Genomic DNA, 24,640 nt, shown 5'->3' on the forward strand with positions numbered 1-24,640 from the left:
GGCGTGTCCCTCGTCTCTCGTCAGCAGACACGACATAAACAATTGTACAATTTTACGTTCTGGCCACATGGACGCTCGGACCCACTCGTGTACCCAGCCGACCGCCAGCCTCTGTTTGGGCCAAGCGTGCAGCCAGCCAGCCAGCCGCCAGACTGACAGAATGACCGAGTACCGACGACACAAACAGGCCGCACAATGTCTTTTCCCAACAACATTTCCATCATCCGCCTCCACACCGCACACATCCTCCGTGACCACACCCCGGCGCCGGTAACTCTCAATCCGACAGCCACTCCTCCGTCCATTCACACACACACGCATTCATCTCTCTGGATAGCACAGCATCCACGGCCCCACGCAGGACTCGCCACCCCGCCGCCTAGCAACCTCTCTCATCACGGCCTCGGGCTCTAACAGCTAGATCGCACGTCCGGTGGCGAGGACCATGGCCGAAGTGGCCGTGAGCCCCACACCCAAGCATGAGCGGCGCCGCTCGTTGCTCGATCGCGTCACCTGGAACCACAGGAGGTCGTCGTCGTTGTCCACACCGTCGCCGCTGGCACCAGGACCGGCAAAAGCTCAAGCACCCACTCCTCCACCTCCGCAGGGTGTCGCCTCACCACGGTCGCCGCCGCCACCACCCCCTGTGGCCGCGGCGGGCACGCCAGCACCCATTGCGGGCCTGCCGCAGCCCGTCGCTGCTCCGACGCCGTCAGCAGCCGGCAGCCGCGCAACGAGCGTGCACCTCCCGGACAACGTCAGTGTTGGCAGCAGCGCGCGCAGTGGTCCCAGGACGGGCTCGGGGTCCAAGGGCAAGAAGCTGCTCCGCAAGAAGAAGGGCGTGCACTGGGCCGGCGACCCGGGGGAGCCTGCGTCCCCGCCGCCCGTGTTCCTCGACAAGGAGAAGCGGCCCAGCCGGTGGCGGACGATGCTGGGCGGCAACAGCCACAAGCACGAGGACCAGGTCATCGACGGGGTGGTGCACCATGCGCCCAAGCTCAAGCCGCCAAAGCCGAGCCGGTCGAGCCTGAAGCAGGCCAAAGCAGAGGCCAAGGCCGAAGCCAAGGCTGCTGCGGCCGAGGAAAAGGAAAAGGCAAAGGCAAAAGGCAAAGGAAAGGACAGCGGCAAGGAGAACGGTAAAGACGCGGCCGCCAACGGCAACGGCAACGGCAAGCCCAAGGACGGCCGCGCGAGCCCGACGCCCAGCAACCACAGCTGGAAACACCACGAAAGCTACTTTCCCGAATACGAACGCATCGCTCCCGTCCCCAAGACCAACTATTACGAGTTTGGTCCCGGCCCACTCATCTACAACGTGCCCGGCGCCGAGGCTGCGCGGCTCGCCGCGGCCGCCAAGGTCGGCCAGGACATTTCCGTCCACTACCCGGTCCTCCCGCGCTTTGAAGACTACGTCAAGGCCGGCGGCAAGGACTGGCGCAAGACGCAGTGGGGCGACGAGGGATGGACCGGGTTCGGGTACGCGGGCGAAAAGCTGCCCAACCCGGCCGGCGAGACGTTTGGCGCGCCCATGCCCGAGGCTGTCAAGATTGACTATCCCGTGCCGGCGGGCGAGCAGGGCGGGAAGAAGAAGAAGAAGAAGAACAACAAGAAGAAGGGCGGCGCAGGCGGCGGAGGAGGAGCGGATGATGGTGGCGACGACGATGACGATGACGACGACGACAAGTAGTAGTAGCAGTAGTAGTGTGAGTGGTATGGTGGAGTGGGGTTATACTGACGAAGCAGAGTTTGCACGAGAGGCATGTGGCAGGCCATGGCCACTCGCTGTTTTCATCCCACCCACCCACACATTCCCAACCACAGCACACATCCAGCACTTTTATAGCACCCACATGGCGATCTGGCGATTCTGTCACATCCCTTCCAGTAGTTTCTACTTATACGATAATCTTCACCAGATGTGTTGGCAGGAAAGGGAGACCGGGGCAGCTCAAAGGCAGCTCTCCAGCTGGCCGGGGCGCAGCCTTCCTTGCGGCGCTCAACCTGCCACTGCTGTCCCGAAGCATGTCGCTGTCAGACCAAGCCTACTCAAGCACAAGGTCCGTGACAGTGTGGACCGCCCACGTTTGCGTTCTCGACAGTTGCGTCCAGGCAACGCGTCCTGGTCTCAGAGCTTGTGGATAATGGCAAAGCCACTGATAGCGTGTCAGCTGCTGGGTCATGTTCTTCTCCTGGCAGCTGCAAAAGCCCGGTATACCCACTCCCATCCTTTGAACGCGACGTTCTGGATCGCAGTCGCGAGCACCGTCTTGCCGGCGTCCTTCTCGATCCAGTCGTAGATCTGGCGCAGGCCGCGCGAGTTTGCGTCCACGTCGTCGACGGGCGTGTCGGCGGGCACTGCAATCCTGCCAACGGCGCATCAGCTCTGTCCTGTCGTCTGTACAGCCCAACACGTCTACACGCGTATGCGCAGCCACACCCACCTGCCCGCCTGGATCGCATTGTCAAAGAACAGCACCCCGCCGGCCTTACACAGCCGCAGGCCCTCGACAAAGTATTCAAAGTAGTCGTCCTTGTTGGCGTCGACAAAGATGAAATCGTACCCGCACTCGGCGGGCGGCAGGCCATCCGCCACGCCCGGCGGCGCGGCAAACTTGCCGTTTGGGTCGCGCAGGACGTCGAGCCCGAACCCGACGTGCGTCGTGGGGAAGGGGAGCAGGTCGAGGTCGAGAAAGTTCTGCTGGGCGATTTTGGCGTGCATGGGGGACGCCTCGATGGTGTCGATCTCGCCGTGCGAGGGCAGCGCGTTGGCGAGGAACGCGGTAGAGTACCTGCGATGGACCGTTAGTTGCGTTGACGCAGAGGCAGAGTGTATCCTTGCTGTGAGCTGCCTGGCTTGTGTAACGGAGAACCACGCAGCTGAAGTGCACCGAGGCACTCTCCGCAGCTGACGGTGTCACCAGCACAAGCACCTGCAAACAAGCCCACACCCAACACCCACGAACCGCACGCTCGACTCACCCTCCCAGCGTGCCAATCTCCAGCACCCGCGTCGCCTTCATGCTCTTGGCCATGATGGCCAGCAGCTGGCCGACCATGGGCGACACGGCGATACTGGGCATGCCGGCGTCGCGCGCGCGCTGCACGCCGCGCGCGAGCGCCGCATCAGCAGCATACCCGGGCGCCGAGAGCTTGGAGGTCAGGTATCCCTCTACGCCGGCGGTGGTCTGCCCTGCGCGGTCGTCAGTAGTGCGCACAGGTGGAAGCCCTGGTGGGTGGTGGGTGGTACAGATGGTGGGCGCGGCTTGCAAGTGGGTAGCGACGACCAGTGATCCAGTGACGTCACGCCCACCCACCACGCCCAAACCCCCACGCCATGGCCGTGGACACCTCTCCCCCCGTCGCCACTCTACGCACAGTACTTGTCCCCCGCCTCGTCCGCGGTCAACGGGCGGTCCAGGCGCTGGCGGCGCGCAGTGTGGGTGACGCTGCCATCGGGGTTGCGCGCATACGTGCCGCTCATGGCTGGTGTAGTGGTGGACAGGCGGCAGGTGAGAGTTGGGATGGCGGTGGTCGCTCGTGTACACGTTCTGGGGAGGGTACGCAGCGAGGAGAAGCGGGACATGGAGAGGGGGACGCAATGCGTGCGCAGGTGGACGGCGGGTTTTATATAGACCACCGTTGGCAGTTGGCCTGTTGCTTTGCTGGTTCTGGGGTGTGCGTGGGTGTGAGCGATGGCGTGGTGTGCTGTTGTGTCGACGTCAGTACATGCGCCAATCTGCTGCGCGCTGCGCAACATGACAACATGCCTCGGTCTTCTGATCGGTCTTTCAGTCTTCTGCATCGGACCCGATCAGCCGGCAGCGCGCGCGCCGAGAGCGGTTGAGGCGGGTGCACGCGGCTAGACCGGGCCGAGTGAGATGAGGCAGTGTTGCACGTTGCGGTGTGGCATGGCTCGAGAGAGCAGCAGAGTACCGCAGTGTCGTCGCGAGGCACTTGTGAGCCTCACGTTGGACGCGTTCTGCATGCGCACGCATATGTGTGACGAGTGTGGCAGTCTGCGCAGTTGGCCTCGGCTTGATCACTGTGATCACTGAGGGGCTCGGATATCTGATTGTATCACAGCCAGGCAATCTCAGTCGCAGTCGCAGTCGCAGTCACACTCGCCACTCATCCAAAATAGCACCCCTTCCATTCTCTCCCTAGGTTCAAGGACATGCAATGCATTTCATGACCGGGGGATATCCCTCCATCCCTCCTCTCTACGTCCCTCGCGCGTAATTGTATATTGTGTAAGGGGGGTTGGTTCGTACGTCTTCATCTACGCCGCTCACGCCCATGACCATGGCATGGCGCCTTTGCCAGCGGAGAACAGATAATCAAGAATCTATATCGCCCTCGCGCCTATTGCCTATTGCCTATTGCCTAATGCCTAATGCCACTGAGGCTGGTTGGGCGGCCGGTAGTCGGGCATGATGCTCGCCGGCACGGCCGGCGGGGGCGTGTACCAGTCTCCGCTGGGCGGGTGCTGTACGTGCGCCTGGGGCTGGCCGTACGGCGGGCGCGTCGGCGTGCCCTGTGCGCTGTTGGGGTCGGCGTACGGCCGGGGCGGCGGCTGCGGGCTGGCGGCGCGCATGGGGTGGGGCGGCGGCGTGGCCTGCATGCCGCCCTGCGGGTGCTGCTGCTGCTGCTGGGGGCCACCGGGACCGCCGATGGAGCTCAGGTAGCTCCTCCAGTCCGTGTTGCTCGGGCCGCTGCCGGATGGCGGCATGGGGGGCGGGGGAGGGCCGCCGCCGGCGGGGGGACGCGAGATGGTGCCGTGCGTCGACATGGCCGAGGGCACAGTGCTGTGCCATCCATCCGGCGCCGCTGTGCCCGGACGGAAATCGGTGTTTTGCTGCGCGTAGAGCGCCGTCTGCGACGGGGTGGGCGCCGGTCCGGGTCCTGGAGCATTATACGTTGGCTGCTGCATAGGAGCCCATGGCGCCTCATTTGACGGGGCCTGCTGGGGAGGCTGGATGGGCGGCTGGGGAGCATTGTAAGGCGGGTACGATGACCCCCGGGACGGCGAGTACGCCGGCTGGGCAACCTGGGGCTGCGCCGTGTTGACACGCGGAGGCGTGTAGCGCGTGTTGTTGGCCGCTGGTGGAGGGTACTGCTGCTGCTGGGGCTGGGGGTACTGGTTGTTGTTGTAGCTGGCATTAGGTGGCTGCGGCTGCTGCTGAGGCGGCGGCGGCTGTTGAGGGTTTTGCTGAGCATACAGCTCGTCCGAGGGGTAGTACCCGACGCCGCTGTGGCGAGGCGGAGGTGGAGGGTTGGGCTGCGCCTGCGTGTGGCTCGGAGATCCGTACGGAGCAGGCGTCGAGCCGTACTGGTTCGGCGCAGCCACCGGCGAGTTGTTGTTACTCTGGGTCTGCATGTACCAAGGCACGTACCCGCCAGTGGTCGTTGCAGGCTGCTGCTGGTTGTTGGGCGGGTATGGCTGCTGGGGCGGCTGCTGGGGAGGCTGTTGGGGTGGCGGCTGCTGCTGCTGCTGAGGATACTGGCTCGGCGCAGGCGGAACAGGTGGAGGCTGCTGGCCACCGAACGACGACGTGCGGCGGTGGTCTGGCTGGGTGGGCGGTGCAGCCTGCGGGGGGTACTGTCCATTATACTGTGTCGCCGGGGGAGGAACAGGGGGGTATGCCGCCTGCTGCTGGCCATTGGGCACCACGGGGTACTGCTGAGGCGGCTGGCCGTTGGGAGCGTACTGATCGTACTGAGGCTGCGGCGGGGGTTGGGTGTATCCTCCCACCGACGACGTCCTGCCGTGGTGCGGAGGCGTGTACGGCGCTTGCTGCTGCTGTTGCTGGTATGGCGCGGCAGGCTGCTGCAGAGGCGGTTGCTGGGGAGCACCGGGGTAGTACGGCTGGGGGCTCGTCGCACGGGGAGGCTCTGTCGAGGCCGGGCGACCTGGGTAGCCTACACTTCCAGGGACAGAGAGGGAAGTTTGGTGTTGGTGCTGGGGCTGCTGAGGAGGTGCGTGCTGCATGGGCGGAGCAGGAATCTGGCCGACCGACGACAATGGGCGCTGGGGAACATTGGCAGGTGGCGGAGCCGAGTTCCACGGCGCGTCGGCGCTCACAGGACGCTGGGTGGGCGGGACACCTTGCTGCGGCTGCTGTAGAGACGACCAGGGAGCACCTGCTGCCGAACTGGGCGCGGCGAGCGAGTGGCGGTGGTTGCCTAGCGTCTGGGCACCCTGCGGAGGCATCGTGCCCTGCGGGGGACGGTACGAGGAGCCGATGGACATGGACCCCATTGGGCGGGTAAGCGAGTCGATTGCGCTGTGGTTGGGGGACTGGCCCGGGGGAAACTCGGGCTGGCCGGGTGCGGAGGCGTGATGTTGCTGAGGCGGGAGACCAAAGTCGTTCCAGCTCGCCGAGTGCTGCAGAGGTCGCCGTTGCGGGGCGGCACCACCGGGAACAGCCAGGGGTGGCGATGTGATGGCGGCGTTCGGATCACCAGTCCCAGAGGGCACGCGGCCGGGTTGGGCATATGGCGGGGTGTAGAGCTTGGCGTGTGAGGTGCTCGTAGTCAGGCCCGGACGGATGGGTGGCATGTTGTACGGCTGAGGCTTGGGCGCATCGCGCTTGACGGGCGGCGCTTTCTGGCACACGTCAGCACGAGTGATCAAAGCACAAAGGCAACGAGATCCGCTATGAGACGCGTCCGCCTGCACCTGGGAAATCACTCACGTTGGAGAAGAAGGTGAGCTCGAGGTAGATGTCGCCGGTGTACTTCTCCTTGGCGTTGGCCGACTGGAGCTCGAACCAGTCTACAGCGTCAGCGTTACGTTCCTGCTGTGACATCAACACTCACCATCCATCTCGCCCTTTTTGAGACACTCGTCAATGGGCACGACCACCTCGCCAATGAGCTCGGGCTCTTTGAGGTCGTCGGCCCAGCACGCCACCTTGATGCTCTTGCCGCCGGCCTTCTTGCCTGTGCCGGCCTTTTGCCGCGCCTTGTTGGCCATGCTCTGCGGCGTGACCACGCCAGGCTCTTCGGGGAGCTTGGGCAGCGTGTCCTTTTTGCCTGACAGGCTGCCCGCCGCTTCTGCCGCCGCGATCATGTCGTCGGCGTCCTCCATGATCGTGAAGCGCAGCTCCTCATCCCAGTTGGGATGCTGCCCGCCGCTGTGCAAAGAGTCAGTTGAAGTGACGATGACGTGTGGCCGTAGGCGCTCCGTCGGCCACCGACGGATAAAGACAACATACCGCTTGATAGCCCTTGTCTTGAGCTTTGTCTCTCCTAACGAGACGGTACAGAATGGGTCCTGTTTACCAAACCGCGACTTGTTGGGCAGGTTTTTCTGAGAGAGACGTTCGTCAGCAGCAGCTCACAGGTGCAATGATGGTCGAGGACAAAAGGGCACCAAGCTCAAACGATCGCGGCGCGCCGCGCCGTGCAGCACACAGGCCCCACACTGGCGCGCGATCGCGATCACGCCTGCCTTGATCACCGTCTCAGCGACGGGCGACCGCGAGCAGACACAAAGCCGACGCGCGCACACGCACGCGCGCGCGCACATGGCAACGGCGACGCGCACCGACGAGTCCCACCAGCGCCCGCAACTGGACTGATCCAAGGCAACTCACCGCGGAGGCAACGACGACAATCAGCGTGCCCAACACTTTGGGCTCGGCGGCCATCGCCATGGCGTCCGGCGTCTGTGTAGGGTGGGTTTATGCGCGGAACGCAAAGAGTGATGCGTTGGTGCTGTTGTCTTTATGAGCCGCCCGTTGCGCGATGGAGCGAAGGGGGGGAGGTGGGGGGAGCAGGCGGCGGAGGCGGTGTGGAGTGACGGCGGAGGCGGTGGTGGTCCGGCCCCGACGCGGTGGTTGTGAAGGGTGTGAGAGGACGGGGGTGGGGTGTGGGTCGTGTAGTGTTTGCGTTTCCTGGACGATGACGGTGCGTGTTCTAGTCGGTCGTGCGCGGTGGGATCTTGCAAAGATTGACTAGTTGGCCGGTGTGTAGGGGGAGGAGTGGGGGGACGGTTTGACACGGCGGCACGCTACACTCTAATGCGTTTCCCGTGTCAGTGTCGGTGAATGGGACGGAGCAAAGACCCCGCGCAGGCGGTATGAGATCTAGCGGGAGGGGGGTTGGGGTGTGCGGGTAAGGCGTTGAGAGCTTTCTCCAGACCGGCTGGCACTTGAGTGTATGGGTGTGTGTGTGTTGTAGAGAGTCTGCAGATGTGGAAGTAGAGGACGAGGCAGACGAGACAGGAAATCAAGAACGAGCAATGACCAGCAAGGGAGAGAGCGCAGTCGTGTTGGGTTGGGTGGGGGGAAGCCAGGAGAGCCCAGGAGACACCCATTGTCAGGGATGTGTGGCGGGTGTTTAGGAATTCAATTAGGGTCCATTTGCCCCATGCGCGTTAAAAGCACATTAGAAATCGGGCCCCCCCATTTGAAAGCCACACACTAATGGCAACAAGGGTTGGGCCCACAGCCTGGCGTTCCTGGCCGGGACCCACCCAACGCGTCACACCAAACACGCTCAAACGCTCGTTTGCGGTCGTGTCCTGGGCCTGCCACCAACACGGCCTGGCTCCTGCTCCTGCTCCCGGTCCTCTTGACTCCTCCTCCTCGTCTCGGTAAATGACTTCATACGATAACATATGTACGGGGTATATCTACGTCCCAATAAACAGCGGCGAGACGGCGGCCAGGGAACGAGCGCCGTTTTCCCAAACACCAAACCATCCCCCGCTCAATGCAAACACGTCAAGTCCAACACTCGCTCCCTCCCCCGCGAGACACACCAAATGGGTCGTCCCTCGCACAGGCGGCGCAAGAGGACATTATGCAAAAATTGATCAACACTTTTGTTCTTGTTCGTTTTGGAGAGTGGGGCGGGCGGGCAGGCCCGAGTTGGACTAGCTGGCGCCTCTTGAAAAAAAGCGTGTTTTTTGTTTTGGCGCAAACAGCAGCTTACAACTCGGCGTCGTCGTCGAGCTGCGCGGGCTTGAGCATGCCGGGCACACGGATCGCGAGCTGGCGCTCCTCGACGGCCTTGCGCTCGGCCTCGGCCTCCTTCTCGTCGATGAACAGGTCGGCATTGTCGCCCGTCGAAAACTCCTTGAGCGAGATGAGGAAGTCGCGAAGCGTGAGCTTGAACTTGGTCGGGTCGCTCGAGTTTTCAAACATGAGGTTGACAAACGACGAAATCTGGCCAGACTGCACGTGGCCAAACGCGTTCTGAAGCAAGTTGGCAATGTACTGCTTGAGGAAGACGACGTTGGACATGTTGGGGTCCGACACAGTGGACGGGTCGTACAGCGGAGCCTGGACCGAGTTGGTCTCGACAATGGCAATGAGGCGGGCCAGCAGGATCGTCTGCATCTTGAAACCACTCTTGTGGTCCGTGTCGGTGAGCACAAAGAAGACGTCGCCGAGCAAGGGAAGGAGGAACTGCGTGTAGAACGAGTTGGAGATCTCGGGCGTCGACGAGGCAAAGTTGTTGACAATCTCAAACGCAATGCTGAGACCAGTGTCGGCAATGTCGCGCATGGTGTGCTTGAACGCCCACACGACAGAGTCCATGACAAGCTTGAACTGCGCGGGGGGCAGCTCAAGGAGGGCAGGGAAACAGGTGAGGTTGATGGCGCGCAGGAGCTTGAAGAAGCCAACACGGTGCTCAGGGTACTCGGAAAAGTCCTTGTTGATCATGTCAAGCGTAGGCTCAAACACGGCGTCGAGGATGGGCGCAATCTGAGGGACAAGGAGCGAGCCCAGCTTGGACACGATGGTGGCCATGACGTTGAGCACCTCGGCGTCACGGGCAGCGGGGACGTTGCGGTTGTAGTCGCCCAGGATGGCGTCCAGGAGACCGGGAATGAGGTTGCCGTTGACACCATCCAAGTCCTCGGCCTTTTTCACGTATGTCTCGACGAGCTTGAGAATCTCCTTCTTAATCGTGCGGAGCGAGCGGACCTTGGGAGTCTTGGTCGCAATGAGACCCTGCGTGGCAACGGCATCGCTGATAATGCCCGAAACGGCCTTGTACAGGCCAAGCATGTCGAGCCAGATCCGGCCGAGCTGGGGGAGGAAGAAGGCGCCGATGGAAGTGCATGCCGACACGTTGGTCTTGAGAATGTTGGACATGATCTTGACGTTCTCCGGGTTGCCGAGCACATCAACGTTGCTGGCAGCCTGCTGCATGAGGTTGTCCCAGGCATTGTTGGGCAGCTCCATGAGCTTTTCAATCAGGCGCTCCTGGGTCGGCTTGTTGGGCTGAGCCGAGATCATGTAGCCGACAGCCTCGTAAAAGGTGTGGACCTGCTGGGGCTGGAGGTCGACGGTGATGCGGTGCAGGGTGCGGAGAATCTCGTCGATGAAGGGCTCGTGCTCGCCAGCCTGCTGCATGACAAAGTGGCGACGGCACTTTTGAGCAATCTTGATGAACGTGTCACAGGCCATGTCCTGCACACCCTCGTGGGTCTCGTGCATAAACTCAAAGAGCTTGTTGACGACCGTCTTCAGGAACTTCCAGTGTGCCTTGAGGAAACGCGGGTACTGGCCGACAATGTACATGATGTCGGACGCGCAGACGGCCTTGTTGTCCTTGCCGCGCTTCATCTCGGTCAGACCAAGCAGGTCCTTGATGACAGTGACAAGGAAACGCTTTTCAGTTTCCTCGTTCATCGCACCAGAGATGGAACCGATGGCCCAACAGAGGGTGTTGAGGTTGTTCCACGACCACTCGGACCCGTCAATCTGCTTGGCGAGCTTGTCGGTCATAATCTGCTCCGTGTCGGCAACGTCCAAGTGGGTCAAGTAGACGAGAACCTCGCGCATGCTCTTGTAGAGCACAATGGTGTCGCTCTCCTTCATAAACTCGCGGACAATCTCGCCCTCGTCGTTCTCGACAATGAGCACCTCCTCGGGCTTGACCATCTTCTCAATCATGACCAGGCGGAGGTTGGACAGAATGTCGCCGTAAATGGTCTTGCGGAGGGGCGCGCCGTTGAGGCCGAGGCTTTGGGGGCCGTTGAGGCCGCCGCCGAGGCCACCAAGGTTGAGGTTCATGAGGGGGTTGATGTCGCCCATGGGGAGCGACTGGATCTCCTCGTAGAGCTCGGCGACGAGCTTGGCCCAGTACTCGAGACAGATCTTGAAGACTTCACGGTCGTCGACGGTGGAAATCTTGATCAGGTAGAGGTGGGCGTTGATCAACAGCTCGTTGGACTCGGGGGTCTCGATGAGACGGAGGTGGGAGTGGAGGAAGTTGGTGAGGAAGATGGCAAGGTTCTTGATCAGCTGCTGGTCCTCGTCATCAGACGAGGCATAGGCAGCCGCCAGGTCGGTGTGCGGGGGGACCATGCGGTTGACACTGGTCATGACCATCTGGAACAGGATGACAAACTTGCTGTTGTACTCGGGGCCAACGTTAAGACCCCCAATCTCGGACAGACACTTGAGAGTAACATTGCGGAACTCGGGGACCTCGAGGAAACGGGTGACCAGGAAGTCGATGATCTGGGTCTCAAAGATGTAGCCCAGAGGAATCCAGTTCAGGAAGCGGAGAAGGGTCTCAAGGGTGGCCTTGATCAGGCTGGGCTTGTTGGCCTTTTCGAGCACCTCGTTACAGAGGGTGAAGATGTCGGAAAAACTCGCCGCACATGGTCTGCTTGAGAGCCTTGGTCTTGGCCTGGGTCATCTGCTCGGCAGAGAAGTCGAAAATCTCCTCGGACAGGAGCTTGAGAATGACCATGTTGTTCTCACACAGCGACAGGTTGGTGCGCGACGACTGGGTGATCTCGGGGATGAACGAAGGCCAGTCCTTGGGCCAGGCCTGCTTGAGGATCTGCACGAGCACGAGGTTGAGTTTGTTGAGGTAGCTCTTCTCCCTCCTCATACGCGCCTCATCGCTGGACAGGTCGACGGTGACCTGGACGATAAAGTTGCGGATGCCCTGCTGCTGGTCGGCAGGCAGCGCCTTCCATCGTGTCTGAACAAGCTTCTCGAGAATCTGGAGACCAATGTACTGTGGGCGCAAAGTGAGCATTCTTGTTGTGACGGAGAGAGGGGTCGCACGTTCGCCCGCGCGCGCCCAAACCAACATACCTTGGTGTTCACATTGGTAGAGGTCTCGAGAATGTGTGGCACACGCTGCCACGAGTCGGGGTTCTCCTGGAACTGGGTGAGGACCTGCTGGGCTTGCTGTTGCTGGCCAGGTTGTCAGCTGACCGGACTGGGACCCGAGCTGCGAGTCGGAGCAGTGAGAAACGTACCGTGGCACCTGCGCCAGTGTAGAACGTCTGCACCACCTGGTCAAGGAGACTGTAGATAAGGCATCAGCGACAGCATCGAGGTGCAACGCAAGCGACCCAAGTCGACGTACCCAACATCAATGTCCTTGGTAAAGTCAAGGAGCGCCTGTTCACACACTTGTGTCAGCAACTTGTTTCGTCCACCGCAGGCGCGCGTGCTCTGGCGCAAAGCGCGCGCAGTGTGCGTGAGTAGCGCAAGAGCTCACCTCCATCGTGCCAGAGCGAGTGTACCGCTATTCTCAAGTGGGATTGGTGCGCGACGGCCGAGTTGACGCGCTGCTGTAAGGAGGAAAGAGAGGTTAGATGAGAGTTGTGTCTGGGTGGCGTAGCTTCCAGGGGAGCGAAGGGGGGAGAGGATACGGGGAGATTGGAGCTCGCACCCTGGGGCGAATACGTACTGTGCAACTGGAAAGAGTTTGCCAGTATGTGCCCGAGATGGGGTAGTGAACTGTCGTGGGTAGTGGGTGACGGTGGGGGGTGTTGGTGGTGGCGATGTGGGGATGGATGGTATGGGGGGGTTGTGGGTGTGATGATGCAGTCGAGTGTGTGTGTGCGCGCAGCCACGGTGTGGGTGGGTGGGGTGAGTGTACCAGCCAGCCAGCCAGCCAGCCAGGCCCAACTCTCCCACCGTGGCACTCGCGCTGCATCAGTGAGAGCACCACCACAGGCGGGTCTTCTCGGCGTTTGCGGGAGAGCGGAAGCATATTTTCCTATTATGACCAAGGACCCCCTAATTCCCCTAATTAGCTCGTCGTCAAAACAAAAATCCCTCATTTGCAAAACAACCCCCATTTATATACACCCCGTTTCCTTGACTGTATTGTCACGTTTGATCTGAGCTAGCCAACACAGCACCGTTTACGTGTCGCTTGTGTCTTCTCTTCGCCACACTGGTCACTGGATCACTGGGCCACTGCTGACCTGCATGAACAGCAACCACGCTGTCGGCGTCCCAAAGGAAGTGAAACTAGGCGCGTGTCCTTATCAGCGGACATTCGAGTCCACTAGGCCACTGGCCACTGAAGTAAGAGACTGTCACTGACGTGGCATCAAGGAGCTAGATTGGGGCCAGAGTGGTCGAGTTAACTGCGGGAGAGGAGACGAACACAAGCGTGACCTTTTGACCTGGTCGACCTCATATCAACAATGCTGCGTCTGTGGCTATGGGCCTGAGGGTGGCTGTGGAACTGACTGTCGCCATCCATAATGCCAACCCGCGCCCCACTGTATAGATTGGAGCTGTTGCCTTGGGCTAGCTTGTCGCTTGTTGGCCTTTGACCTGTGGCCTTTAACAAGTGTATTCCATGTACAGTACTTGCATGGCAGTTCTCACACGCTCCATCTCAGATCTGAGAACAGAAACGACCCGCCATTTTCCTCGCCTGCCACATGCCGTGTTGGCGAGCTTGACTGGAGTGCCTCCGGAAGGACGATGCTTAGACCCATGCCTGAGCCATATCCCCGTGCACCGTATCCTCTGCCTGCCAGAGCATGACAGACTGACCGGACACCCATAGCGCCATAGCGTCCATAGTGTTCATGTGGACTGAAAAAGTGGTCTATTATCGGCACCGGGGTTTCCCCTCGCTGAGCCTGACCAATGCCATCCACCAGGCCCCAGCAGACCGCACGTGCAACAACCGGTAGCGAACTCTGCACTTTGCGCATCCATCAACACACATCTGAACAAGGTTTTTTCCACAGCACCACCGACCTCGAACACATTGTGTAGACTGTCACACGCCTCTCTCGCTCAGCTGTTTCATACAGACAGCCATCCGCTGCGGCGCCAAGGACGGCCGCAAAGCGCACAGTCGCCACCCACTTTTGCCGGTTGTCAGGTCCAACACTTGGACCCACCCTTGCTTTCTCTCTCCACAACCTTCACTCCCATCCCGGTGTCGTCACATTCTCGTGCGCCCACAACAAACTGCAAAGGCGTAGGAAGCTTCCAACGTCCCCTCTCGCAACCGATCCCCACGCGGTGCATGTGTCCGTAGGCCCCTAGCTTTCGCAACAAGAGACGCCCTCGTCGCCCATCCCTCACCTCCATCGCCTGCCCCCCCATCGCTTCTCCGACTTCCCCGATCGACAGGCCCATCGCTCACCATGTCGCCCACCTCCCCATCCTCCCCGCGCCAGATCGCAGAGTCGCCCTCGACATCCCACCCCCGCACCATGTCGCAGTCGGCGACGCGCTCCCCCGTCCGCGCGCTTGGCGGTGCCCAGCACCGAGGCAGTGCTGGCACAAGCTACCGTGACAACGTCGACGTTCAGCGCCAAATGCAGCAGGATATCGATTCAGCGATGAGCATGTGTGAGTACACGTCGAGCGGTCGGGATACCGTTGCGCGTGTGAAAGTACCATTGGGCTTGTGTCTTGTCTGAGACCATTGTTTCCATTCACCCCTACCCCCCGCTTTGTGTCCCACTGCCTTTCAGAGCTGTTAGCTGACTCGCCTGCCAGCCCGCGCGCGCTCCGGATCGCTCGTTGAGCCTTCGCCCATGCTCCGTGGCCAGCTCCCGCGGTACTCCAGCTCCCCGATCGAGGAGTCGCCGTTTGGCATGCTGAGTGACGCCGAGGAGCGCGAGATCCACCGCGCCCGTCATGGCCACGGCGAAGAGGAGGACCATGACGACCTGCGCGGACCCTACCGCCACGAAGAGGTTCTGAGCGACAATGCCAGCGTGCACACCTTCCAGTCCAGGCATGCGTCGGACGACACGCGCGACCGCGACCGCAGGCAGATGAGCCGACACACCGGCCACAGCAGCCACGCGGACGCGGTGGGCAGCATGGGCAGCATGACGAGCCTCAACATGGCCGGCGTTGCGCGGAGTGCGTTCGACTTTGCGGCCATGGAGGAGTTTGCCGCTTCGGAGCGGCAGGTGCTGGACGTGGTCGACAGCGCCGAGCCGATCCGCCGGCGGTCCACGGGTGTGCGTCTCGAGCGCTCGCACACAGCCGTGACCGACGCGGCCGCCAGTGGCAGTGGTAGCAGCACTCGACAGGACGTGAGCTCCACTGGCGGTGCTGGAAGCGACGAGACCGTGGCCAAGCCGTACAGCCTCGACTTTGAGCAGACGTCAACAATGTCGCCGCCCATGTTCAGTGTCGTTGGCGACAATGGCGAGCCGGCAAAGGACGAGGAGCCGCAGACCAACTTCCACCGCAGGAGGGCACGCAAGCTCTCGCAGTCCAACCCTGTGCGCCGCGGGGCCAAGCTCGCGCTGTTTGAGAGCTTTGGCGGCGGTGGCGACGACAATGCGCTTACCGGCAGCGCGCTCAAGGCTCCTCGACAGGGCAGGCAGGTGCCCACTGCTGCCCCCACCGAGCCTGCCACGGGATTCCAGGCATACACAGACGCACCTCCGGGCCACGACCGACCGTACCGTTTTTCGTTCTACTCGAACGCCTTGCCTGTCACCATTCACGCGCGCACCATGGCCGAGCTGCCTGCCGAGGGCCAGTCGTTTGAGGATCTGTTCAAGGGCCGCAACAACTCTGCAGACACGGCCGCCGACTTGAGCGCCACGCCACGCCCCGGTTCCGGTATCAGTGGAATGGGCACTCCCAACGAGCCCAGCCTGTTGACGCAGACGGCGCCCAAGCAGCTCGCGATGAAGAACGCTCTTGCAACGTCGACCCTCCCACCAACAGCTGAAGAGGACCCGGACCAGTTTACGTGGTGGCTCGATGTGCTGTCGCCGACCGACGAGGAGATGCGCATGCTGTCCAAGGTCTTTGGCATCCACCCGCTCACAACGGAAGACATTTTGCTTGAGGAGACGCGCGAAAAGATTGAACTGTTCCGCCACTACTACCTCGTCTGTTTCCGCTCGTTTGACCAGGACCCATACTCGCAGACCTACCTCGAGCCCCTCAACATGTACATTATCGTGTTCCGCGAGGGCACGCTGTCTTTCCACTTCCGCGGCACCCCGCACCCGCAAAACGTTCGCAGGCGTATCAAGCACCTCAAGGACTACATCTCTGTCACATCCGACTGGATCTCGTACGCCCTCATCGACGACATCACCGACGCTTTTGGACCGCTTATCCAGTCGATCGAGTACGAGGTCGACTCTATCGACGAGCTGGTCCTCATCCTCAAGGAAGCAGAGCAAACAGACATGCTCAGGCGTATCGGCACATGCCGTAAAAAGGTCATGGGTCTCCTGCGACTCATGGGCTCCAAGGCGGACGTGGTCAAGGGCCTCGCCAAGCGGTGTAACGAAAACTGGCTCGTGGCCCCCAAGTCGGACATTGGGCTGTACCTGTCCGATATCCAGGACCACTTGATCACCATGACGTCCAACTTGAACCACTATGAGAAGATTCTGTCGCGCTCCCACTCCAACTACCTCGCCCAGATCTCCATCGAGATGACAGACGCCAACAACCAGATCAACGACGTGCTCTCAAAGCTCACGGCACTCGGTACCGTCCTCATCCCCATGAACCTGGTCACCGGTCTGTGGGGTATGAACGTCCACGTCCCCGGCCAGGACGCCGAGGTAGACACAGTGAGTACAGACTGAGCACAATATCCCGGTTGGTGGCCGTATGCTGACGCACCAAAACAGTACCATTGGTTTGGCGGCATCCTCGGCGGCCTTGCGGCGTTTGCCATCGTCGGTGCATGGGCGACGTACAGGTGCTTTGTGAGGTAGCGGGCAGTCTTCACGTCGGACGGACGCTTTTTACGTTTTACATCTATAGATATTCACAGTTTTGTTGTCTTCTGCATGTCGCATCCAGCGGTGATGGTGTCGAGGAAGAGAGGCACTGGGGTGGTGCGTGGTGGCCCGCGTTTAAAGGTCATCACATAAGTCAAGCGGTGACGTGACCGCGGGTACTCACCATACCCCACTGATGTCAGCGGCAGTGTGTTCTCGTCAGCAACGACGAGAAACCAGTGGGCCGTCCCCTCGTAGGCGCCATGTCGGTCAACGCCGGGCATGGTGGGCAGTGTCCATCGAGATACGACGCGGCCGGCGCTAGGTGGCGCCCCAAGCGCTATCGGAGTCCAGAAAGACGCCGCTCCCACCGACAATTTCGAGTTTTAGTGGCTTGCTGGGGGGGGGGGGGGGGGGGAAAGGCTACGCATCACGGTGCGCGGGGCCCGGCCACATGCATTGATGCGGGACAGTAGTAGTGGTAGTGGCTGTGGTTGACGGGCGACCGGGGTCTACTTCGGCGTGGTGAGGCGTCGGGGCGTCGATACCGTGGTCCACCCGGGGGGGTAATTGTGGCGGTGGGGTGTGGCGGCCGACGCGATAAGTGGGAAACGATGGGAAGATAAGGGGCAACAGAGGTTAGTGTGGCGCTTCTCCGCCGATAGAGACTGGTGTGGATGCCTTTTCGGTGTGGTTGACGCTACGGCGACGGACCTGTTGTGATGCGGGCAAGCATGGTGGATTGCAACCAGCGGTAGAGACCAGCAGTAGAGAGCTTTTTTGAAGCGATTATCCGGAGTTTAGTTGGTATTATCACTAACACCAGTGCGAAGCTGTGTCTGGCCATGCATTTCTGCCCGCGAACGTTTCCTGCACCCTTTCAAGCTCATGATCAACATGGATAAGTCCCCACGGGCCACTTGTCCCTCAATACAGGGAGGGCAGTCGTGGGCAGTCGCTACGGCTTCACCGTGGTGCTATGACATGTTGCGGTTATCGGCGCAGGCCAATTGAACTTTGGATATTGCCTCAATAAACAGCCGCATCCCTCGTCTTCTGGCCCAAAGGGAACTCAAGCGCCAAGACCTTCCAACGTTGCCTTTACAGGGGCGGCGAAGGCCATGTCCTTGAGCGGCCATGTCTGCGAGATTGTCATGTGGGGCCGCATTCGTCCTTGAGCGATAAGAAGCGCATGAGCGCCACAGGGGGATCAAGTCATGTCCCGCCGAACGTCATGGCGTCCACATCTGGGGGAGCTGCTGCTGCTGCGGCATTTCCGGGTTATGCTTTCTAGGGAAGACGCCTCTGAACAGAGATAAACAGGTATGCAAACCTCGCTTGCCCGTTAGTTGCTACCTTCGGCGTCCATGTGGTGTCTTGCGTCATGGCGCTCAAGGCCACCATGGCTTTGGCCTCCTCGGGGCGGAGCGCCGAAGTGCTATCCCGACCTCGGCCTTGTCAACGTGAGAGGTCCTGCTCTGTGTACCGGTATTGCCGATGACCTGGTTAGACGACACGAGACGCCACTGATCTGAGAGATAGCGGGCAAGGGTTTTGTCGTCGGAGGAGAGAGGCATCATCGGGGGTCCTGTGGTGGCTCCCGATGAGATACGCTCTATAAGTCGAGAGTGACTGCAAAAGCAACTCCCCCATCCCTCAACAATCTAACAATCTACCCCTCGAACGATGCGCACCAGCATCGCCTTTGCCATCCTTGGCCTCTTGGGCTCCGCTCTGGCGGCGCCCATGCCCAAGGCCGACTGGGTCAAGAAGCCCGGCTATCGCCCCAAGATGCACCAGCCCAGCCGCCGTGCTCTGTATGTCGACCAGGTCGCCGAGACCACCACCTACCCGACCACCACAGCGCCCAAGGAGAACCCATGGCTGTACTTGTCCAACGATGAGGCTGCCGCAGTCATCCTGTATCTCCACGACCAGGATGTTCTCAACCTCACGGCCGTCGACGACGCCGGCGCTTGGGACAACTCCATCCTCGTGGTCGACGTTTCGCCTCCCAAGAAGGCTGACGTCAAGGCGTACTTTGACGGCAACGGCACCAAGCCTGAGCGCTATGCCGTCGCATCGCTCATGTTTGGTGCCACCGAAGAGCCATTTGTCCAGGACTTCCTGGTTGGCCCACTTCCCATTACAAACGCCACGACGTTTGTGCCCGATACCGGCTCCAACACCGCCGCCAATGCCTCAATTCGCGTGTACGACGCCGACGCCTCGTACGACTACTACTCGGACGTTGCCTGGGGCATGGCGGACATTGTGTCAGACCTCCTGAATGTCACCATGGACACCGAGGACGACCTGAACGACATCTTCTCCATCTGGGGTATCGACCCGTGAGTAGACCTTGTTTTCATTGATGCCATGACTGACACCTCGCTCAGTCTGTGGAGGGAGACGGTCGACGGCGAGGAGCGTGTCATTAGCTGGGTTCAGTTCTGGCTCAACGAGCCTGAAATCACCGCCGACGACGGCACCCAGGTGACCTTTGACGGCCAGACCCTCACCCCGCAAGGTCTCTACCTCAAGTTTGACATTACTGGCCGTGACTCGTCTCTCTGGAGTCTCAAGGGCATTCTGTACGCCGACGAGTTTTACGAGACCGAGGACGAATTCCGCGCCGCGTGGTCTGCACCGGGGTTCAACAAGCTCATTCCCAACTATGCGGGCGAGTGGCTCGGCACCGACAAAGTCCCCAACGTCACTCTCCCGCTCGAGACACTTCCCCCACCCATGCAGGTCCAGCCTGCCGGCCAGCGGTTCTACATTGACCCCGACCAAAAGTACGTCGAATGGATGGGCTTCACCTTCTACCTCTCCTTCACACGCGACACTGGTATGAGCCTTTACGACATCAACTTCCAAGGCGACCGCATCATCTACGAGCTGGGCATGCAGGAGGCTGTGGCCCACTACGCAGGCAACGACCCTGTCCAGTCGGGCACTGCATACTTGGACTCCTACGTAAGTGCCACCATCCTTTGGCCACAGTCGCTGATACAAACCGTTTAGTACGGCTTTGGCATGTACACTGTCACCCAGGTGCCCGGCTTCGACATGCCCACGTACGGCACCTGCCTCGACTCGAATGTCCACGCAAGTGAGGTTTCCAAGCAGCACCCCTGTGCAATCAGTATCTTCGAGTCGGACGCGGGTTATGCCCTCCAGCGTCACTCGACCTCGAGCTACGTCTCCACTACCAAGAACATTGCTCTCGTGGTCCGCTCGGTCGCCACCGTCGGCAACTATGACTACACCACCAGCTACTCGTTCTTCCTGGACGGCACCATCGAGGTCATGATCCAGGCCTCGGGCTACATCCAGTCGGCATACTACTATGCCAACGAGGGCTACGGCTACAAGATCCATGACAACCTCAGTGGCTCGATGCACGACCACTCGCTCAACTACAAGGTCGACTTTGACATTCTCGGCGGCAAGAACACAATGATCAAGCACTCGGTCGAGCCCGTGACCAAGGCGTTCAAGTGGTCAAACGGCGTCGAGCGCAACACGATGCACATTGTCGAAAAGGAGATTGTCAACGAGGACCACGGCAAGCAGTTCTGGGGTGCCAACGGCAAGGACCACGTGATCGTCGTCAACAAGGACACCCCGAACAAGTATGGCGAGTACAGGGGCTACAGGATGTCGCCATCCAAGGGAGGTGCCGGTATGCACGTCACCATCGCAAACTCTACCAACCTCGCCAACGCCGGAGGCTTCACCACCCATGCGTACTATGTGACCAAGCACCACGACTCGGAGACACGCGCCGCCTCGGCCTGGAGCGACTACGACCCATGGAACCCCATGCGCGACTTCAACACCTACTTTGACGGCGAGGACATTGAGCAAGAAGACATTGTCGTCTGGTTCAACCTGGGAATGCATCACGTCCCCCACACCGGCGACATCCCCAATACTGTGATGACGACGGCGCAGTCGGCCATGCTCCTCACCCCCAACAACTATTTCCTCAGCGACCCCTCCCGCCAGGTCACCAACATGATGCGCATCAACTATGGCGCGGACAACGTCAGTACGGTGGACACGTTTGGTTCCGTTGCTCCCAACGGCACGATCAACCTGGAGAACAACCTGTGGGACCCCTACACGTACTCGGGCGACGTTGCAGTTCGCAAGTTCCCGTACGACCCCACAAACCCTTACAACGACACCGAGTCGATTGTGTGAGGAGCAAGGGAACGGGATCGACGAGACCCCAGCCGCTGCAAAGGTGGAATATTCAGGCCTAACAGTGGCCTGAGCACGGCCATAGGGAGTCTCTGTTAATGGGTAATGGAGCGAGGAATGGGGTAATGGTAGTCCAAATAGTTAATAGGGCGCAATGCCACGAATGTTGAGCCAAAAGTGGAAAATAAAGAAAAAATGACCGAAAAATGGCCCTCCCGCACTCTCGCTCCCACCTCCTTCCACCATCCTCACCTTACTTGCTTCTGTTTTAAATAGAACCTCGTACACCTGCGCACAGCGCCAACACCCTAATACACACTGCAGCCCTTAGCCTGTCGAGGACACGTCCTGATTAGGAGGTATCAGTACACTGGAAACCATTTACGTAATGGCCGCTTAGCTCAGCTGGTTAGAGCATCGTACTAATACCCAGCCTTGGTTACTAGTCCATGCGGAGGTCGGCAGTTCGATCCTGTCAGTGGTCAGCGCAAGATGCGAGTCTTGTGGATTCCTTTTTCCTTGTCCATACTGCCAACTGGAGGGCAGCGACAAGTGCAGGAGATTGCAGTGGCAGCCACATGGGTGTCACTTGGGGGCGCGTGCGGAGTCTTTTTTCCGCAATTTTGTTTCCGTGGTCGCGATGTGGGTCGTCGCGCAATGAGTGCCTCCACCCATTGCATCTCCTGTTGTCCTCCGTGATCAGTGATCGCTCATCGTCTCTCCACACCTATTACTTGACATGTCCGCCCTACTGTATGTGCGAGGGTCGCGATCCCTTAGCACGTCTGCGGCTCGACTGTCCCCCGCTATCCCGACTCTTATCGCCTCCGCCTCCACCACCGAAGCCAGTCCGAAGCGCTCTGTTGCCGTCGACTCGAATGCCTCTCCCTCCTCCTCCTCTGCGCCAGCTGCGTCGCCTGGCGCTTCAGATGCCGCCCCGAACACTGCAGCAAAGAAATACACGCGTGGTACATTGTATGGTACCACGCAAGAGCCTGCCAAGGACTCGCCTGCGCGCAGCACGACAGAGGGCCTGGGGCTCTTGTCGCTTGCCCTCAAGGAGCGCAAGGCGGCACGCGACGAGAGACATCTTCGCAGCATTGCGCTCGCCAAGACCGAGCTCTACGTTCCGGCGCCAAAGGTGTACACCCAGAAGGGTCACATGGCCGGTATCCTCGCGCAGTACGAGGAGCAGAACCGCACTGCTACTACGTCGTCGACCGAGTCAGCTGTGCCGACCGTCGCACCCACCTCCACGATTGCACCTGCTGCCGCACGTGAGCCCATTCCGAAATTGGAACGATTGGCAACTCCCCCGACTCCCCCGACAGAAGAGCCTAGGGCGCCGTCAACCAGGGAGGCGATCATCCAGTCTGCCATGTCGCCGCTGATGGACGACCTGGCGGACCCATCCGAGTCGCCCTCGACCAACGACACCGAGGAGCAGCGAGGACCTGCGCTCAAGGAACTTGAAGAGCTCTCGGACGAGGACTTTGAGGCTGCGTTTGCCAGTTTCGAGTCGTTGGTGGTCCGTGACCGTGTACTGGGTCCCGACGTGGATGAGGATCCCAAGGCCGCAGCGGCAGCGATCCGCAAGACAGTGCTGGCCAGGCGAAAGGCCTCGCGGGAACGCTCCTGCCAGCGCCGCGTCAAGAAGGAAGCCGCACAGCGAGCAGAGGGCAAACATGGAGCTAAACCTGAAAAGAAAGCACTCGCCAACGCCAGAAACGCTAAAGCGAATGTCGTGAGCGCCGTTCCCGTCAGCCAAGAAGTTATCGATCTCAACGTCCCCGACGAGCGCGCCAAGGAGGCCATCCCGTCAAGAAACTGGGCTGCGCTCATGACAAAACACGATAACGCGGAACTGTCACCCCCATTGGCGCAGGCCACAAATCCTGACAGTCCTGCTGCCACCAACGAGACGACGGAGGCACCGGCGGCGCTCGAGAGCTTGGCGGCAGCTTCCGAGAGCACACCACGGAATGGGACTAGGCTCGCTACGAAGGCATTTAAGCAGCCCTCTGGACACGTTGTGGGACTCGCGAGAAACGTAACCGAAAGCAACGCCAACCCTAAGATGACTGGCGGCATTGTTGACCGCAACGATAAGCCCAATGTCAAGCCCGCTAAGCCCGCTGTCGAGCCTGCTGACAACACCTTCCATGGACTGAACCTCAACAAGCTCCCACGGCTCACCGAGCGCAAGGTAAGTCCGTCTCGCGCCGACCACAAATACCAGCTAACGTTTCAGGTGGTCCTCGTCCCCGCCGATTTCAACGAGACAATCTCGGTGGCGCGAGAGCATTGGCATGTCGCCTCGGACCAAGGTTATTTCACTGTGCGTGCCGCCTCGCGCAAAGTTCTCGCCTTTGGCGGTTTGGGCATGAAAGAAGAGGCGCGGACAAAGGCCGAACGTGAAGCGTGGCAAGTGGCCGTCGACGCATTCTTGGCGAGTAAGGCGGCCGGCGAGGTTGTGCTTCCCAAAGTGGTCTCCAAGCAGCCGTTTCGCTTGTTGCTCAGCCAGGTTCCACGGAAATCTCCCGGTAAGGGCGGCAAGGAGGACGACAAGGGTGACGAGGCTGTGACCTCGGCAAGCATGGTTCAATGCTACTTCAGCGCGTCGAAATCGAATGTCTCCAAACTGTCCGTCGAGCGCCGTCATGTGCGTAACCGTTTTATCCAAGCGCTGTACATTGTCGTCAACCACATCGACCCCGAGCTCGTCAATCCCGGTGAGTGGAGGAGGCTCGTCCACTATATGTGGTGCTGACCACGTCTCTCTTAGACTTTACATATGCCTTTGCCCTGAAAGACGGCATCTACGACCTGCCGCCCGCCGACCTCTGCACAAGGATCCATCACCAACTGCAAAAGCTGTCTGCGTTCACAAAGGACTCGAACCGCAGCCCGAGCTTGATTACTGAGGGCTCGACCACGGCCACGTTCTTCTCCAACCTCCGCCGCCGCGGCCCGCATGGACGAAAGAGCGTTGAAGATGGAGGCGACGGAGGAGAAGAAGGGTGGGAGACAGACGTCAAGACACGAGAGCGCCGGGGGTATTTGGGCAAGAGCTTTGACCCGAATTTCAAGCACGTGAGGACCAAGGAGCCACGTTCTCGCGCAAAGGTTCTGTCCGCGATAGAATCCGGGTGTGGGCCGTTTCCCAGCGATACAAGCGACAGTCGTTCGCCCATCTTTATGCGTCTGCTTTTGCAACCAGATGCCCCTCGCTCCGACCCACCGCCTCAGAGTTAGAGGCCTGCCGCCAAACTAGGACCAAGCACGAAAGCGAGCGTCACAGAAATCTGGCCTGGTCATTGCTTTCGAACCCCCCACACACACACACACACACACAACACACACATATTACAACCAGAGACATCATATGCATAGGCTTCGCTGAGTGCGTGGGCGCGTCCTCTTCGCTTTCCGAGGCAAGCATGAGCTCTGTGTAAAACTAACCCGTTTCGA

At 60.4% G+C, this 24,640-nt stretch overlaps 7 protein-coding genes and 1 non-coding gene across 8 annotated transcripts; 5 read left to right on the forward strand and 3 right to left on the reverse strand.

The window, feature by feature from the left end:
• Nucleotides 1-445: 445 nt before the first annotated feature.
• On the forward strand, nt 446-1,687 carry EHS24_007820 (uncharacterized protein; the record flags this gene model as incomplete). The annotated part of the gene is made up of 1 exon (XM_028623163.1): nt 446-1,687. The coding sequence occupies one exon, from the start codon at nt 446-448 to the stop codon at nt 1,685-1,687; it is 1,242 nt and encodes a 413-aa protein (XP_028476096.1).
• A 438-nt stretch (nt 1,688-2,125) lies between these two features.
• EHS24_007821 (uncharacterized protein) lies at nt 2,126-3,481 on the reverse strand (the record flags this gene model as incomplete). Its single annotated transcript, XM_028623164.1, has 5 exons — nt 2,126-2,153; nt 2,220-2,363; nt 2,442-2,789; nt 2,980-3,190; nt 3,376-3,481. 5 exons carry the CDS (start codon nt 3,479-3,481, stop codon nt 2,126-2,128), a joined length of 837 nt encoding a protein of 278 aa, XP_028476097.1.
• A 909-nt stretch (nt 3,482-4,390) lies between these two features.
• Nucleotides 4,391-7,658, reverse strand: EHS24_007822 (uncharacterized protein; the record flags this gene model as incomplete). The annotated part of the gene is made up of 5 exons (XM_028623165.1): nt 4,391-6,607; nt 6,696-6,775; nt 6,820-7,136; nt 7,218-7,312; nt 7,599-7,658. 5 exons carry the CDS (start codon nt 7,656-7,658, stop codon nt 4,391-4,393), a joined length of 2,769 nt encoding a protein of 922 aa, XP_028476098.1.
• Nucleotides 7,659-8,936: 1,278 nt separating this feature from the next.
• Nucleotides 8,937-12,489, reverse strand: CRM1 (Karyopherin transporter; the record flags this gene model as incomplete). Its single annotated transcript, XM_028623166.1, has 6 exons — nt 8,937-11,559; nt 11,627-11,991; nt 12,072-12,173; nt 12,239-12,287; nt 12,349-12,383; nt 12,484-12,489. The coding sequence occupies 6 exons, from the start codon at nt 12,487-12,489 to the stop codon at nt 8,937-8,939; spliced, it is 3,180 nt and encodes a 1,059-aa protein (XP_028476099.1).
• A 1,897-nt stretch (nt 12,490-14,386) lies between these two features.
• MNR2 (CorA metal ion transporter) lies at nt 14,387-16,951 on the forward strand (the record flags this gene model as incomplete). The annotated part of the gene is made up of 3 exons (XM_028623167.1): nt 14,387-14,594; nt 14,745-16,804; nt 16,865-16,951. The coding sequence occupies 3 exons, from the start codon at nt 14,387-14,389 to the stop codon at nt 16,949-16,951; spliced, it is 2,355 nt and encodes a 784-aa protein (XP_028476100.1).
• A 1,692-nt stretch (nt 16,952-18,643) lies between these two features.
• On the forward strand, nt 18,644-21,169 carry EHS24_007825 (uncharacterized protein; the record flags this gene model as incomplete). The annotated part of the gene is made up of 3 exons (XM_028623168.1): nt 18,644-19,308; nt 19,357-19,936; nt 19,985-21,169. The coding sequence occupies 3 exons, from the start codon at nt 18,644-18,646 to the stop codon at nt 21,167-21,169; spliced, it is 2,430 nt and encodes an 809-aa protein (XP_028476101.1).
• Nucleotides 21,170-21,559: 390 nt separating this feature from the next.
• On the forward strand, nt 21,560-21,654 carry EHS24_007826. Its single transcript has one exon. It is a non-coding gene; the product is annotated as a tRNA-Ile (tRNA).
• A 254-nt stretch (nt 21,655-21,908) lies between these two features.
• On the forward strand, nt 21,909-24,424 carry EHS24_007827 (uncharacterized protein; the record flags this gene model as incomplete). The annotated part of the gene is made up of 3 exons (XM_028623169.1): nt 21,909-23,375; nt 23,421-23,901; nt 23,955-24,424. The coding sequence occupies 3 exons, from the start codon at nt 21,909-21,911 to the stop codon at nt 24,422-24,424; spliced, it is 2,418 nt and encodes an 805-aa protein (XP_028476102.1).
• Nucleotides 24,425-24,640: the final 216 nt, after the last annotated feature.

The sequence above is a fragment of the Apiotrichum porosum genome (genome assembly GCF_003942205.1).
Source record: "Apiotrichum porosum strain DSM 27194 chromosome Unknown scaffold_6, whole genome shotgun sequence".
Classification (NCBI taxonomy): domain Eukaryota; kingdom Fungi; phylum Basidiomycota; class Tremellomycetes; order Trichosporonales; family Trichosporonaceae; genus Apiotrichum; species Apiotrichum porosum.